At 41.6% G+C, this 18,009-nt stretch overlaps 1 protein-coding gene across 1 annotated transcript in view; it reads right to left on the bottom strand.

The window, feature by feature from the left end:
* Positions 1 to 8,581: 8,581 nt before the first annotated feature.
* The window catches only part of MALT1 (MALT1 paracaspase), a 59,515-nt gene continuing 50,087 nt past the window's right edge, over positions 8,582 to 18,009 (bottom strand). The window contains exons 14-17 of the mRNA XM_030868049.2: positions 17,583 to 17,732; positions 16,287 to 16,444; positions 15,036 to 15,161; positions 8,582 to 13,996 (exon numbers count right to left, since the gene is read on the bottom strand). Of these exons, the coding sequence (XP_030723909.1) occupies positions 13,556 to 13,996; positions 15,036 to 15,161; positions 16,287 to 16,444; positions 17,583 to 17,732 (875 nt within the window). The 3' untranslated portion in view covers positions 8,582 to 13,555. The remainder of the gene's footprint in view (positions 13,997 to 15,035; positions 15,162 to 16,286; positions 16,445 to 17,582; positions 17,733 to 18,009) is intronic.

Raw genomic sequence — 18,009 nt, 5'->3', positions numbered from 1 at the left:
TACAACTTGGTATTTTGAAATTGTGCCATTTGGAAGAAGTATTTGAAGTAGAGTGTTTCTCTGGTTCAGGAACTCTGTTTTCACCGGCTTTATTTAAAAAGAATGATTTTGAATTGTCTTGCGTACTCATTCACGTTTTCACTCAGTACACATCCGCTAAGCGCCCTCTGTGTGCCAGGCACTGCGTCAGGGATCGGGCACACACAGTCCCTGCCCTCAAAGCTTAGGGTCTAGAAGAAAAAGACAAAAAGTAGGTTGACAATTCTACATTTACAAACTGAAGAAAGTGCGAGGAACATAATCAAGGGGGCGGTAGGATGAAGAGGACCTACTTAGGGGGCGTCTTCAGGGCTGACAACACGAAATTATTCATTGAATTTGACCAAATAGAAACCATTGGTAACTTTGACAACGACAGTTTCAGGTATAAAGAGTTGGGATTTGAGCACTTAAGAGTTAAGGAGGGCTTCCCTGGTGGCGCAGTGGTTGAGAGTCCGCCTGCCGATGCAGGGGACATGGGTTCGTGCACTGGTCCGGGAAGATCCCACATGCCACGGAGCGGCTGGGCCCGTGAGCCATGGCCGCTGAGCCTGTGCGTCTGGAGCCTGTGCCCCGCAACAGGAGAGGCCACAACAGTGAGAGGCCCGCATATCGCAGAAAAAACAAAACAAAAAAAACAACAACAAAATACAGAAGCAATATTGTAACAAATTCAATAAAGACTTTAAAAATGGTCCACGTCAAAAAAATCTCTAAAAAAAAAAAAAAAGAGGTGAGCTGCAGAGCTGGGCTTCAGACCCAGGGGAGCTGCCCTTTTAATCCCCAGCCTCTTAGTTTTATGCTGCCTCTTCTTGGTAGGATCACGTTTCTACCAGGAAGATTCCTGCAGTTAGAAGAATCTGAGTGGCTAAGGAAATCTGAAGTTCTGTACTACAGTGTAGAGAAAAGTGGGACTGCCTCTGGCTTCCCAGCTTAAACACTGTAACCCTGGAGCATGACATGTCACCAGCGTCAGTTACAGAGAGTGACAGAGGATGCAAAATGTGGGAACCAGTACTCATTTGTCCTCCTGCGGAACTGCCTTCCCCCTACGAGGTGCCTGGTATCCTGGCTTTCAAGATGCGTCTGTGCCAGCGTGGAGATGATACTTCAGGGCAGAAGGCAGCCAACCAGATCCACGGTTGCCAGCAGAGCACACCTGCGCTCATCGGCTTGCATCAGGGTGGTGTGCAGGTGTACCCGGCGGGCCACGCGCAGCTCGTGGTCATGAACAAGTACCACAGGCAGAAGCTGTGGGTGCAGAGCTTCAAGGAGGTGCCTTTCTGGTTCTTCCACAGCAGGTGGCACCTGCGCTGTGCGCCCGGGGGCCCTTTGCTTAGGAAGCTGGCTGAGCTCAGGCAGTGCTGGAGCGGCAGGGGTCCTCCCGCTTCTACTCCGGCTCCCGGCTGGTCATCCACGAGGGCAAGGCGTATAACCAATTCCTAAAGGGGATTCTAGAGACCCTAGTCTTCCCACTTAAGTGCCCCGGGCATCATAGCTTCCGCAGACTCAGGCAGCAGCATTGACCTCTGGCACGTTTGCATACTCTTTGGACCAGATGTGAAGCTTGGAGGAGTAGGTCCTGCAGTGTCCCTTCTGTCCCTCACAGCCCTGCTGTCCTCACTCAGATTGCATTTCTGGGGATAGATCTAGGGAGCGGGGCTCTGGTGACCCCAGGCCTAAGGCATCTGGTCAGAGAGCTCCCATGCAGTGTGGGCCGACCCTAATCGTGTCCCTTTAAAAAGGCGTTTTGGAAGCCAGCTGCCCCTGTGGCCCTGCCGGAAACAGACCTCCCTTCCCCCGTTGCTCACAAGTGGGGACTGGTCAGCCTCCTTCCCCTTCCTCACTGTATTATTTGGTGACATTCTTTTCAGTCTATGGACAAATCAGTGCTATCTTACTACAGTTTCTGCAGCCACTGGCCCTCTCTGCTGGCCAGCTCCGACATGTGCCTTGGTCACCCATGTTGGTCACATCTGCCATCAAGGGTCCAGGGCATGAAAATAAGGGAAAAGGTAGTCCTGAGAGTCGCACCAAGATATTGACACTTCATGGGTCAGACCTGAGATGTGTGAGGTCAGTGGGTGTGGCTAGGATGGCTCCCAGACCAGCAAGGCGAGTCTCAAGCTGACTGGGTGTTCCTACTGCTGAAGAAGATCCTCTGTCAGAAAGGGGCGTTGGTAGCAGACGCAGGTACTGCTGGGACAGGGACTCTCACTGTTGTGGCCTCTCCCGTTGCGGAGCACAGGCTCCAGACGAGCAGGCTCAGCGGCCATGGCTCACGGGCCCAGCCGCTCCGCGGCACGTGGGATCCTCCCGGACCGGGGCACAAACCCGTGTCCCCTTCATCGGCAGGCGGACTCTCAACCACTGCGCCACCAGGGAAGCCCTGGGACAGGGACTCTTGAAGCATCCAGGCTCATTGGCAAGGTTGGCTAATGAGATGGGTGTTCGGGTCAGCTCAGCCTGGTGTCTTTAACCACTGGATTCTTTACAGCGCCTCCCCTGGTTCCTATCATGCTTACAAAATGCTTTGCCCTTTCTACACAGGTGTGCTTCCAGGGAGGGCGCGTACAGGCGTGCTGACACTGGCGTGTCGCCCACCTGGCCTCCCCCAACAAGCACACTTTGCCCTGCTGGTGGGAATGCCACTGCATGCTCCAAAACCATATAGTTCCTGGGATCACAGCAAGGTCAGGTGACTCCAAAGTATAAAATCCGGTATTAAAAAACTTAATACCTAGTTAGCAATAACTGATTCCAGTGGGAAGGTTATCAGATGGTGTCTTGCCTTGTTAATAACACCTACCAGGAAGCCACATCTTGAATGACAAAGTTGATTTCAGGGCCAAGTTTTGTGCTGTTTGCCAAAAGTCCCGGTCAATACCTGCTCCTCTGGCCTGTACTTGTCATCAGCAGCTCAGACTGACTGCCCACTGACCTCCTCCCCTTAACGGGGAGGCTGGAAGCCCTTACAGCTCAGTGGGATTTTTTTCTTCCCCTTCTTTCTCAGCTCTGTAGTCTGCCTCAGGTCACCTAGCTTATGGGGGGGGGGGTCACCTAGCTGTGTGTGAGGGGAGGATCTCCCAGCAATGGTGGGATCTAGTGAGCAGAGGCTAGATCCATTGTTTTTGGCTGAGAAACTTTTTATGCAAACTAAAGCTGACCTGGAAAGGCAGCATGTAAAATAGATAAAAGCAGAGCTGCTCCAGATGAAACAGAGGTGGGGAGCCCCAATCCCACCCTTCCAGAGAGAAGCTACTCTGAATAGTTTGAAAGGCAATGGACTCAGATGTGACGTCCACTATTATGGCAGGTCGTTGGGAAGGGAGACAAAGCCACTTACCCAAGCTGAGCACAGGACAGAGGATCCTGAGGTCAGAGAGTGATGTTGGAACCCAAGTGTGGCAGCAAAGGGGATGGGTGTTCGTAGAAGATGTATATTATAAAAATGATTGGTCTTTGGGAAGACACTAAATCGTCATAATAGAAAAATGACCATTCTACACAAAGTCGAATGTGGTAAAACTAAAGCTAACGAAAATACTTTAAACAAATATTCTTTTTAACACCTTTCCCTGTCAGACTTTGTTGAGCATAATACAGCAACATTTCTGAATTTAGGTCAACTTCTTAGGAAAGTTTTGGAATGTGACCTGTGACTTTCACACAGAGATGGTAAATTACCTTCTCTTTTAAGAATAATGTGTCAATATTTAGAAATTACTCTTCACGTTCTTAGAAGAGTGAAATATTAAGCCACTCTGTTAACACACATGTCATCAAAAATCGTACTTGGCTCTTTCTCTGCTGTGTTAGAAAAACACCAAGATCAAGTTTATAAGATTCAAGATGCCATTCCTTCTGTTTTCCAAGTAGGATGGTTTCTTGCAAGCTTCATTCAAACAAAGATTTGTATCTTTGACACGATATTTAATACTCCATCAAATGTGAACATTTAATGTCATTTAACGTTAGCCCACTTTTGCGTTGATTCCGCATTTATTATTCAACAAGGATTGTGTATCTCTTCATTACTGGGTAATAAGCAGCGGCATAGTGGAGAAAACAATGGGCTGTGTTCTGGGTCTGAGTCAACCTGCCCTTGCCACTTGCCAGTTGGGCTCTCCAGGTGAATTGAGAGATCTTGGGTCAGCCTAACAATTTGTTTCCTCATATAAATTGCAAAGATATTGAGAGTTAAATGAGATGCTGTGTGTAAAACATTTGTACCCAGCACACAGAAAGTGGCACGTCCCACTCCAAAGACTTTTTCCTTCCTTGGCATAAATATTTATGCTCCCATGTCTTCATTCAGTCATATTGATGAACCACTTATTCTACTAAAATAGTAGATGCAAATTGCCTTTTAAAAAGTCAGTTTTGGGGTGGGATAGTGAATAGGAAGGGAAATAGTTTGCTCAGAAAGGTGTGAATTTTGAAACTGAGGGTAATCATTAGTTAGATCCATTACACTTGGAACCTGCCTTCACTAATCAAGCTTGCTTTAGTGCTTGCTACAAGAACTTGTATGTCCTCCAAACGGCACGTAGCATAAACAGTAAGATGTTTTCCAGGAATTTGGAGGCAGCTGTGTCTAGTTGGAGCTGAGCTGGTTGAGACTGGTTAGGACCACCCACCCTCCAACTGGGCATGCGCGAGTGTCCGCTCAGTGACCTTTTGACGTCAGAGGGCCGAAAACTCCACCCTCAGATCGTGCGAAGAGCCTCCATTTTTGAACGTGGAGAGAACAAGTGTCTCACCTTTTTCTTATTTCCAATCACCTTTCCCCACCCTCCCCGTGCCTCAGACCGCCCTGCTTCAATCTCATAAATACCCTGAGCCCCTGGCCTCCGGCGAGGCAGCTCTGAGGCTTGTTCCGCGGTCTCCTCGCTAGGCTGCCTCGCGGAGAAACTTCCACAAACTGGGGTCTGGGCGTTCTGGCGGCTTGGGCTTTGGGCGAGGGAATTTGGTTCAATAGCAAAAGCGGAGCAGCGGCAAGGGATGGACTCCCCGTTGTACTGAGTTTTATCCTCCGTTGATAGTAGGCTGCGGGGAAGGAGGGCCAGAGGGGAAGCCTGGGGAAAAGTGGGTTGCTGTAGTGGATTGAAAAGCATCCCCCAAGTTCATATGCACCTGGAACTTCAGAACGTGAGAGGAACTAAGGTCTTTGCAGATGTTGGTAGTTGAGGTCAAAAGATAAGGAAAGATTATTTCCTAGAGCCCCCAAATGGGGTGTGGCCCTGGGGACACCCTGATTTCAGACTTTTGGTTTCCAGAACTGAGAATGTGTTGTTTTAAGTTAACCAGTTTGTAGTAATTTATTTCCGAAGTCCTAGGAGAAAGCCCTAGTTGCCAACGGTGGGTACAGGGAATTACCAGAAAAAATTCTTGTCTCTCCGCTTCTGCCTCAATTTTCTTCCAAAGCATATCAGGACTGGGGGGAGGGGGTGCCTTGGGGACGAGTTGGGGATGGTGATTAGAGTTGTACGTAGGAAAGCAAACAGATAAAAAACAGGTGTTTGGCTTTATTTTCATTTAAGCAGGGCAGTAATCTTTAAAGTCAGGCTTTACTGAGTTTTCTAAGTTCCTTTCTTCTTAGAACAGAGTCTTACCTGCACAATCGGAAATCGGGAGTGTGTGAGGGTGTGGACGAGGGGACCCGGCCCTCAGATGCTGGGACAAAAGGGCTGACGGAGTCGGGGCTCATGGGGGCACGTAATCCCAACTCGAGTTCCCCTAACCTCGGGGTTGGGTTAGAACAAACCGAGGGAAACCGTGAGGACGGGAGCTGTTTCCCTGCTTCCCTTCTGGGACACGGGGCCTAGCCAGTCCCCACCCACCTACCAGAGGCAGCTTAGTGAGAGAGAGCTGTTCTCCACTCATCCCCCAAACCGGTACATGACTGGGGGCTTATGAGGAAGACATGATCAGTGCCAGAGAAAAAGCATAAAGGGAATGCGTTTGCTCACGCGCACACGAAGGCCTATGTGTGAATCTTCGCCACAAGTACAAATACCAGCTCAGTATATTTTTGCTTTCTAGCTCCAAATCAGTGAGTCCTAGACATTTTCTTTGTTTTTAAAGTCTTTCCCCCAATAACTTCAGCTTTCCAGAAGCTTTTTTTTTTTTTTTTTTTCTTCCCCCCCGGTACGCGGGCCTCTCACTGTTGTGGCCTCTCCCGTTGCGGACGGAGCACAGGCTCCGGACGCGCAGGCTCGGCGGCCATGGCTCACGGGCCCAGCCGCTCCGCGACATGTGGGATCTTCCCGGACCGGGGCACGAACCCATGTCCCCTGCATCGGGAGGCGGACTCTCAACCACTGCGCCACCAGGTAAGCCCTCCAGAAGCTTCTTGGTGAATCATTCTTTTTCTGTCTACAAGGGGAAAGTTGATTTCTGACGGCTCCATCAAAAGAGGTTACTGAATTTCTAATCTGCACCTGGCCCTCCCCATTCCCACCTTGCCTCTGACTGCCTTCATCTTTAAAGTACAGGTGTTTAAACTTAACCCTTTGGTTTCATGTTGTGAATTCACAACCCAGTTCCCCCATCTTCAGTGCCTGTTGCCCATGTTACAACCATGCTGATGTCTTCTTTGGGGTTTGTATTGGGAACCTCATTTGCTCATAGATAAAACAAGAGACACTTCTTCTCAAAAGAGACCAAGGTGGCTTCCATTTCAATGGAAGATTTTAAAGATTGAGGCCAACTCAGCACCAAGTCATTAGCGGTGAAGAAGAGTTAGTTTAGCGGCAAGTACATATTAACCAAAGCACAGGACCCTCGGGCAGGTTAGCGGGTAGAAGATCAACGTCTCGATAGAATTAGACGAGAACCAGACTCTGAAGGGATGGACAAACCCTCCCTGCCTCTGTCGGCAAAGGGACACGGGACCAACAACAGACTGGTTGGATGTCCACTCCTTTGACCTATTTTTGAGCACCTACTATGTGCCTTGCACCACGATGAGTAAGACTAACCCTGTCCTCCCCTCATGGATCTCACTGTCCAGGGAACTTTGCTTCTCCTGTTGAAGAAGCTGTCTCTGAATCTAATCAGGTAACTGTTACTGCCGGCTGGGTAACTGTGCCCTCCTGGAACTGTACTCTCTCGAGCCGCTTAAGACTGGTTAGGGCCACTGACCCTCCAGCTGGGCGTGTGTGAATGTTCTCTTGGTGACCTTTTGATATCAGAGAGCCGAGAACTCTACCCTCTGATCGTGCTGGTGCTACCATTTTCTCAACACTCTTCCTGTGAAGAAGCCTAGTTGCACCTGCACAGAATGACGACTACCTCACCTTTCTCTTGTCTCAGATCACCTTTCCCCACTCTCCCTCAGTTTTATCCCATAAAAGCCCCTTGCCTTCCAGGAGGCAGATTTGAGATTAGTTCTCCCGTCTCCTTGCTTGGCTGCCTTGCAAAGAAACCCTTTCTCTGCTGCAGACCTTGGTGTTTCAGGGTTGACTTGCTGTGCTTTGAGCCACGAACCCTGGTTTGGTAATAGTTTCTTGCAATATATGCAAACTCATCTGAAAGTATTTTTGAATATGTGATTAGTTTTAAAAATTACTTGCGAATGTTCACTTAGCCATGATGGAATGATAAGGCCGGAGGTACTGTCCCATCTTAAACAACCAAAATAGCAGACAAAATACAAGAAACAATAGTTTTTAGATACTGGACCAGGAGCACAGGATGGTGATCCCTGAGGGAAGGGAGACAAACAAGATAAGCCCTCGGTTCCTGGCGGTCAGGCCACAGCAGAGGGAGGTTCTGGAATCCTAAGTGTCATCTTGACAGTGTGTTACCAAGAATGTTCTTGTTTTTAGGCAATACACACCTAAGTATTTGCTTAGGGGCTAAAGGGTTACTTCCGAACAGCTCAGGAAAAAATGTCATACATATATGTATATAGATATACATACAAACATATACATTTGAGACAAAATGATACGATATGGGAAAATGTTAGTATTTAGAGAATCAGGGTGATGGGAATATGGGAATTCTTTGTATTAGTTTTGCAACTTTTCTCTTGAGTTTGGGAACATCTCAATTTTAAAATTTAAAAAAGCACCTATGTATGAATTATGACATCAAAAACCACATGAGAGAACTTCCCTGGTGTCGCAGTGGTTAAGAATCTGCCTGCCAATGCAGGGGACACAGGTTCGAGCCCTGGTCCGGGAAGATTCCACATGCTGCACAGCAACTAAGCCCATGTGCCACAACTACTGAGCCTGTGCTCTAGACCCACGAGCCACAACTACTGAGCCCATGTGCCACAACTGCTGAAGCCCGAGCACTTAGAGCCTCTGCTCCGCAACAAGAGAAGCCACCGCAATGAGAAGCCCACGCGCGCACCACATGGAGTAGCCTCTGCTCGCCACAATTAAGAGAAAGCCCGTGTGCAGCAACGAAGACCCAATGCAGCGAAAACTAAATAAATAAATTTACAAAAAAACCCCTATATGAGACCCTTTGCATTTTTAAACTTGATTGCATTTATGAAAAAATGCAAATGCAATGTGTTCAAAAACATTTATTGATGCTCAGAATATTTAACAATATATTTTAAAACTAGTTCTCTGTATAAGAACTGGAAAATACAGGTAAGCAAAGACAAATAATCCCACCAATTAGAAACACTGCTAATCAAATTGTTTTTGTGTGTAAAGTACTTTATGTAACATTAACGGCTGGGGACGTTCAATTTCCATACTTTTTGAAAAGTGAATTTGGAGTGAACAAAATTCAATTGCAACTTACTTTAGAAGCCAATATGCACTGCCAATACTATGAAAAGTGCATTGTAGGAAGTACCTTAATAACAGATACTACACCCCGTGTAGGGACTGGTACGATTTTGAGAATGCCAGATGGAGAATGATGATCCTTTTAAAAAGGCTGGCGCTTTACGGGAATTTCTGGAGTATTGCCAACCCTGTAAAGTGTTATAAACCCTATGATATTATATCATCATCCCTATTTTACAGATAAAGAAATAGAAAAAGCATACACAAGATAAATAACACACTTTAAGTCACACCACTTGGATGGACTCAGACTTCAGTAAAGCCAAACTTTGTGTCTGCTGAAATGTTTTTAATGCTGTCAAACAGAAAAAAAAAAAACGTTTATACAAACATTACTTCTGGGTGTATTTTTCTTTACTAACAGCTTATCAATATGAGAAATATGTCATATAATTCAAGGGCAAGTATTGAAAACTTATTGTGGTTAGGCCTGGATAAAATTCACAATGTTAAGCTAGAAAAACAGGTTGAAATACATGCAAGTAATGTGTAAATCCTGAGTTTTTGGCAACAGTTGGTAGTTGAAAGCAACAGCATACAAATACCAGGGGAACGTTTAAACAACAGGAAACAACTTAAAATTTATTGGGCCTTAAAAAAAAAAAATCAGATCTCATCCTGACACTGAACTGGTGCAGATCTATGTGTCAATATATCAGTTATCTGAGCTATGGATACATAATGGAATTTCTTGAGTTTGACGAGTTGAAAAAAATTGTGATTACTGAGACCACTTCATTGTTGCTTCACGTGCAAGTTAGATTTGGAGATCAAGGAAAAACAAAAGGTCTAAATGCCCCTTTTCAGTATTCTTTAAAGACTTTCTTTCCTAAGGCTATACCTCTATTTACCTGTTCACCTCTGGAAGAACAACACTTTAATGTTTTACATTCAAATGATCCCATGTATTGAGGTTTGATTTTTCTTTTATTAGAAAACATGTAACTTATAATTTTTAAAGTTACTTTCCAGAAAATACCTTCTCCAGAATCAAGTATTAGCTTTGGATTTAGTGAGCCTTTACTATCCTAATCTCTTCCTCACTTTGTCATTGGTATGGATAGGTTACCTTTCCTAAATTCCCCTGATGTATATAAAAAAAAAATCCTATGCTAATATTACAAAGCAATTGGTGTGAGAGATTCAAATAAAATAAAAGCATGGCTGATGGAAAAGATGAAAAAACTGCACCATTCTTATTTTTTTAATGTTTTAAAATTATAAATACATGCTTGGTTTAAAAATTCAAATGTACAGAAAAATATAAAGTGAAAGGCAAAAAGTCCCTTTACCCTACCTAACTTCTAGCCCCATTCTCTACAGCTGCACAGTTGAATATGGAAGCCCCTAGCTATATGTAGCTATTTAAATTAAAACCAAAATTAAAAAAAAGTTCCTCACACCAGCTATATTGCAACTCCTCAATGACCACATGGGACTAGAAGTTATCATATTGGAGAGTGAAGATATACAAGATTTCCATCATCACAGAAAGTCCACTGGTTACTGCTCCACAGAAACCATAATTAAGCACTAGCATATAAAAGCCTCATTATTAGGAGTTATGAGTTCTTTATATATTCCAGATACAAACCCCTTATCAGATGTGATTTTCAAAAATTTTCTCACTCTGTGGGTTGTCTTTTTACTTTCTTGATGGTGTCCTTTAAAGCACAAAAGTTCATTTTGATTAAGTCCAATTTATTTTTTTCCCCTTGTTTGTACTTTTGGTGCTGTATCTAAGAAGCTGTTGGTTAGCCCAAGGTCACAAAGATTTACTTCTATGTTTTCCTGTAAGAGTTTTATAGTTTTAGCTCTTATTTAGGTGTATGATCCATTTTGAGTTAAAATTTGTGTATGGTATAAGGAAGGGATAGCCTTCCTTGTACCATAAGTGGCTATCCAGGGATAGCCACTGGATAGCATGTGGCTATCCAGTTGTCCTTGGATCATTTGTTGAAAAGACTACTCTTCCTCATTGAATGGTATTGGCACCCTTACCAAATATCAATTGATCATAAAATGTATGGGTTTATTTCTGGACTGTTATATTTTATATTCCTTTGTAATGTCTATCCTGTTTTGATTACTATAGCTTTGTAATAAGTTTTAAAATTGGTTAAGTGTGAATCTTCCCACTTTGTTCTCTTTCAAGATTGTTTTGGGTATTGTGGGTTTCTTGCATTTCCATGTGAATTTTATCAGCTTATCAATTTCTGCCAAAAAGCCAGCTGGAATTTTGATGGGAATTGCATTGAATCTGTAGACCAGTTTGGGGAGCACTGCCATCTAAACAGTGTTAAGTCTTCCAATCCACCAACAAAGATGTCTTTCCATTTATTTACATCTTCTTTCTTTCAATAATGTTCTGTAGTTTTGTTTTATTCATCTAATGCTATTATAAACAGGAGTAAAAAAAAAATCTCAATTTTAGAATGTCCATGCTAGTATAGAAATAAAACTGATTTTTGTATGGTGATCTTTGTATCTATCCTGCAACCTGTCGAACTCATTAGTTTTGAAATTAATTCCTTATAATTTTCTATATACAACAAGATCATGTCATCTCTGAATACATATAGTCTTACTTCTTTTCCAATATGGTTGCCCTTTCTTTTTCTTGCCTAATTGCCCTGGCTAGTGCCTCAAGTACAGTGTTGAATAGAAGTGGTGAGAATGAAAATCCTTGTCTTATTTCTGATCTTGGGGGAAAGCAGTCAGTATTCAGTCTGTCGCCATTAAGTATGATGTTTAAGTAGGTGTGTATTTTTGGTAGATGCCCTTTATCATCCTGAGGACGTTCCCCTTTTATTTCTAGCTTCTTGAGTATTTTTATTATGAAAGGGTGCTGAATTTTATCAAAGCTTTTTCTGTATACATTAAGTCAAGACAGTGTGGTAATTTTGATCTTTAGGAACATGATCCTCATTCATGATTCTGTTTGTAAATTTGCCAATTTACTTATTTAAAATTTGTTTATAACCCTAATGTCAATACTGGCAGCACTTTTATGACCATTCATGGACATGTGCAGACAGGTGAAAAAAACTGAGTTCCTTGAGGTGCATGGTCTCAGCTGAGGTCAAACAAGGCAATGCTTTGCCTTCTTGTTTCAGCTCTCCTGCAGAGATGACCAGAGGATGGAGAAGGCATGGGGAAAGGCAGTATAGTGCAAGAAGCTCTGGCTCTGGGGCCAGTTGGATGTGTCTGAATCCCAAGTCTGGCCCATTAGTTGGGTGGCCTCAGGCAAGTCACTTAATACTTCTGAACCTCATTTTGTCTCTTATAAAATAAATAGACTCTACCAGGATAAGTTGTTTTTAGGATTTAAGGTTACAGTCTATTTGAGATACGTATACTTGTAAAACACACACATTTCCCCTAGGAGGAATGGCTCTGTATTCGCTAATTCAGTATTCATAGTGACATTATAGAATATAACTATTGTGAATAACAAGATAATTTACACATTATGTTTGATTTTGGATGTTAAACCAACCTTGCATTCCTGGGATAAATTTCACTTGGTCATGGTGTATGACCCTTTTTATATTTTGCTAGTATTTTGTTGATGATTTTTTGTGTCTATAGTCATAATAGATATTGCTCTGTAGTTTTCTTGCAATGTCTTTGGTTTTGTATTAGGGTAATACTGGCCTCAAAAAATTGAGTTGGGAAGTGTTCTCCTATTTTTGGAAAAAGTTTGCAAAGGATTGGTGCTACTTCTTTAAAAAATGTCTGGTAGAATACAGCAGTGAAGACATCTGGGCCTGGGATTTTCTTTGTGGGATGTTTTAAAATTACTAATTCAACCTTTTTATTGCCAGCTGCTTTTTAAACTTGCTTTTAGGTAGAACCAAAGGTGGCTCTCTCCTAAGGCCAATAAAATGAGAAAATACACCTTATTAAGGAAGACATGTCCAATATTTGTAAGATTCAGGTAAACAGCTACCAAGGTCATCCAGCAGCAAAATTATTCTGCTGTCTAGGGCTTTAACATAGACAAACATCTTGTCACTTCTCATGTGCTTTCATGACCTTAAGAAATTTCAGCCTGTTATACATAAGATTTACACACAAACCTCTTAACTGGCATTTGCAGCAAAGTCCTATAATCACAAACTAAAGTCCATACATTTCTAGATTATATACAGATATCCATATTTATATATCTTTAAATCTATCTACCAAAATACTACCTGTCTCAGAACCTGTCAGGAAGGCAATGTGTAGTGGAATAAACACTGGAATAGAAGCCTGGAGGTCTCAGCTCTAACTTAAACAAGATGCCTCAATCTGTTTCTCCCACTGATAAAATTAGGTTAAGCCTGATGACCACCAAGGTACATTTTCTGGCTCTAAAAATACAACAACTTATTCTACAGTAATGCCATTCCCACTGTTCTTACTTCAGAGTGGTCAAAATGAAAACACTTTTGTTATATACACATAAACATATACACATCCGTACTTCATACTTACAGAACAAATCAACCAATTCACAGAATCTTAAAAGAGGAAGTCCGTAGTTAATATAATTCCAGCATCTCAAAGTCCTGAGTTTGCCATGAAACAGCTGTTACTAATTTTTTCTTTCCACATGTATATATATTTGCTTTTCCCCAATATCTCACTTTATGTTAAGTACTGTTGGATGAGACATCTATTAATTATGATAACTTTCAAAAACAAAAAGGTCACTTTTCAGAAATTCTGAGCCCATCAGAGAAACCGAATGGTATTTCATCAGTTGTCTCTACTGGCACATTGCTTCTGCCAAACTGACATGAATAATGGTGGGTATGATGACTTGAAATAAATGCATCTGCAGTCCGGCTGCAACGACAACTATCTGACGGCATCGCATTACTTGAGTTACTAAGATGTGAATGGTAAACACCACAGAATGAGTCTTGAGATGAACGATAATGGCCAGCTCCCACGGACACAGCTGTTGAGCTCTGGTAAGGGCTGTTACACATAACACAAGTTTGGAAGCAAGTCTTCCGTCCGGAGCCTCGGTGAATGTCTAGTTTAGCAATGAGAGGTTTTCCGACATTCACTTCCTGCTTTTCCTCTACAGTATCTTCCAATCCTGAGTACTGATATGATAAACACACTGTGAAGACTAGATGTTCCTGAAAAGGAAAAGGAAAGGTTTGTTATCTTCATCAACCCTGAAAGTATATCCATCTTAGACTCTCATTCACACAACATACAGACAAAACCAAACAACAACAAAAACCCAGTCTCACTCCTGTTTCCCAGGTTCCAGACCCTCAAGGTATCCTTTACACCTTCCCTATACTAAGAAAGGTCGGCTAGAATTAGCTTCCTTTTCCCTCATTCAATACTTTGAATTAGTATAGTCAAAATCATAGAGATCTGGTATTGTATTCCTGATGAACAGGGAAAAGGTATTTTCCAAGCAGTGGGGCTTGGGAAACGATCTTTCCCTATTACTGGAGATGGGGAATAATCTTTTAATGAAACAATAACTGGCTTTACATCTAGGTCAAAATTTTGTTTAGCTGTTTTAAAATACTACAGAATAATCACAACCATAGGTGGAGAAGTATAATTGAATCAGATAATGGACAGAAGTTCAAAGATACAAGGAGAGTGGAAGTAGATTAGCCACGGACGGGGCAACGGCAGGTTTATGACTGTCCTCGTCAACAGTGCTCACTTCATTCTCCAGGTTTTGGCTATAAATAAAAACTCAGTTTGGCAAGAATTTGGTTCTGTTAGAAAGCTCAACCCTATAGACCATGTACCATGTAGTTTCTGATTTAAGGTCAACGAGAGATGAAAAGAGATCAAAATAAATTCCAATTCTAATTTGTTACGTTTTGTAGAAAGTCAGAAATAGGAAATGCTTAACTGAAAATGCGAAGATATTTACAAGTAGACTATGCTTTTTGTCTCTAACTTTTTAACACCGTGGAGGGCAATTACTTGCATTCTCACACACAAATCCTCAGGCCATTATCAGGGACAGGATACAACATGCAAAAGGCCACTGAGACTTGCTGCACAGCCAGCCGTTCGCTCTACTTCAACTTAATACGCAAAGCAGCAGCACATCTATGGACCAATCCAAGGTTCACAGGCAAAAATGCATTTTCACTTTCATAAAGTTTTCCCTTAGTAGTTATAGACAGGAAAAGTAATAACCTTTAATTTTTGCAGTGAGCTGAGTCTAGTATAGAGGCAATGCTTGGGGAGATCCTTTGATACTAAATAGCTCCCAGTTTCTTCGGGCGTCCCTTTATTTGCATCTTTTGGATCAATATCTAGGTCCTGTGAAAATCAGCAAATGTTATTAATGAAATCAATGGAAGTCACAACATCATCTGACCATAAAACATCTTAACAGGTACTGCTCTCTGATGAACTGTGGTCAGAGTAGGTAATCCCTTACCTAGGGCTAGAGATACAATGAAAATAACATTCTAGAGTAAATTCTAAATTCCTCACCGATACACTTAGGAAGTTAGCTCTGAAAGGACAGTTACTTTCAAACTATTCCTACAAACACTTCTAAGTGTCCTGAAGTTTCCTTTTAAGTTCGAGCCCCACTAGTGTTAGATTCCTGGATTCTCTCCTTCCACATTCATCACTTTTGGGAAGGTGCAGGGGGATTTATGTGATTTGTATGTTTAAGAGGAATAAGTAGACATGCCAAAGGCAGCTTTTCCCTTTTTTCTTTTAGAGGCAACAGCTGTCGAGAGCAGGGGATCTACTCTGTGACTCTATAGAGAGCAGCCCTCAGGCTCCGCCTGGCCAGTGCCCGTGGGCCAACCCGGGTCCAGAGCTGCCGGGACTGGTGCACAGACCCGTCTAATTCTGGGGGTCACACTGAGCAAATGTCCTCCATGAAGGAGAAGCAAAGGAGATGTTTTGGATTGTTTGCCTTACTCCGTGTTTACGCCTCAATTTACTACAACTATGTAGGAACGAGGGATATAGTTTAGTGGCTTCCTTAGGCCAATACGAAATAAATGTTTTGTTTTGGAACTAGGTTTCTATTCTTCCAATATACTACTATAGCTTGACAAATACGACTTACACTGTTGTAGTAACTTTTTTGGAAACGTCCTTGGAAACGTTTTTAAAAGGAAGTTATTCTGGACATATGTATAGCACATTTTATTCCTTCATATTTGATATCCTATTTAGGGTAAGGGAAATTAAATCCTTCTTTTCTGGGTGAACTTCAGACATTCCTAAACTTAACATATTTAAGGTATTTTGGCAATTAGTTTTTAAATATTAACGACTATCATGACTGAAATGCAAATATTTTTGTAAGTGTAATATATATATATATTGCCTTTACATTTATCAACTTTTAAATTTTCAAAAACTTAGTTGTTAGTAAGTAAGGATATATCATGATATTTTAAATAGAAGAAAAAGACTTACAAGTGGAAAATCGGTAACATAGGCATCGCACATTAATATATCAGGTGGTTTGTGGACTATACTTGTATAGATTATCATGACGTTGGAAAACTCAGCTGCAAATCCTAATTGGATCTGAACACCACATTGAAATTTAAGACACATACTTTCTGGAAGTTCTGAAAAAACAATTTATAAATATTTAAAGAATGCTTCGTAAGTTTTCTGATGTTAAGTGGCAAACTAATATTCTTTATGAGGCAAAATACAATTAGAGCTATTTCTGCTGCTTAAAAATGTTATATAAGTAACATTGTTTAAAGACACACACACACACATAAAAAAAGGGTGGAATATTCTACTGGTCAAGCAAGTATCTTTTGTTTTCTATTTTCTTACAGCTCTTGTCCCTCTGCATACATAGTTTTTATAGTGGTAATCAAAAGTATACATACAATTGTAGATATATTTCCACTGTTTCCTTACTCCTCATGAAAATAGTTTTATTTAATGTGCTTCAATGTGTTAATTTACCAAAAATATATCTTAGAGAACAGACTGTTACGAAAAATAAGACATTATATAGGAGTTCAACAAATACAATTAATTTTCAGTTATTACTTAATAATGTATCCACAGCATAGATATTTGGGATTCATAGAAGATTCAACCAACTATTATTTCAGCCAATAATTTAAACTTATTTTTCACTAAATCACATAGAATTACCAGAGGTGATTAAGTTACAGATGATTTCTGCCTCACCTTCTTTCTCTTGCTCACCCACCCATGGATTCAAATGTCCAGGAGACAATGCTCAGTTATGCTCAGTAATATTTATAAACATTCAGTATTTGCTGACCATCATGTTTGTGTCTTTACATGTGATTTCATTCAATATCAACAACCCTATCAAGTAAGCACTACTTCTTGTCCCCATTTTACAGAAAACATGTTTATCAAGTAGGGGACTGTCTGATTTTTAAAATGGCACATTTCAACATCTCACAATATAGGAGAATCTAAGGGATTGTATATTAGACAAATTGAAAATAGTTTTAAAGACAGAATTTAAGAATGATCATTTTAATTTTACCAAATGTGAAAATAATGGGTTAATTTAATATTTGCAACATCAAATAAATCAGTGTAATATCTATAACTGAAACCTTTGCTTAGTCTTGGGTTTACTCACTAGGCTAAAATATTTTCCTTACAAAATTAGGAGGAAAGCTGTATGTTCAGAAGGAAAAACACTTTACGATTTTATATAAACATATTATAGAAACAGCTCATAGAAAGTAGACTTTACTGTACCATGTGCCTTGGCCCACTGGAGATTCCGCACCAGAGATTCTGCAGAATGTGCTGTTCCCTGTATTGGGTCCGTAAGTGCTCTCTTTTCAGATAAGCTACTTCGAATCTCTAGAGCCTGTTTGCCTTTGGTAAGGTGACATTTACCCATATCTAAAAGATAAGAAGTGAATATAGGTTTTAAGACCACATCCTTTCATTTAGACCAAGAACTCTTCTACAAATCACACTATATCCTCAATATCACTTATTCACTCAACAGATATTTACCAAGCACCTACTATGTGCCAGGCACGGTTCCAGGTGCTAGGGATGTAGCAGTGAGCAAAAAGGTAAAAATACTGGCCAGCTCACTTCTAAAGGCCCCTTTCTAGCTTTTATCTTCTATAATTCTATTAATGAATCCCCAATATTTTAAGCCTTGAAATTC

Source organism: Globicephala melas, chromosome 13 (assembly GCF_963455315.2).
Source record: "Globicephala melas chromosome 13, mGloMel1.2, whole genome shotgun sequence".
Classification (NCBI taxonomy): Eukaryota; Metazoa; Chordata; class Mammalia; order Artiodactyla; family Delphinidae; genus Globicephala; species Globicephala melas.
Note: the sequence above shows the minus strand (reverse complement) of the source record. Positions and strands in the feature narration are given on the sequence as shown.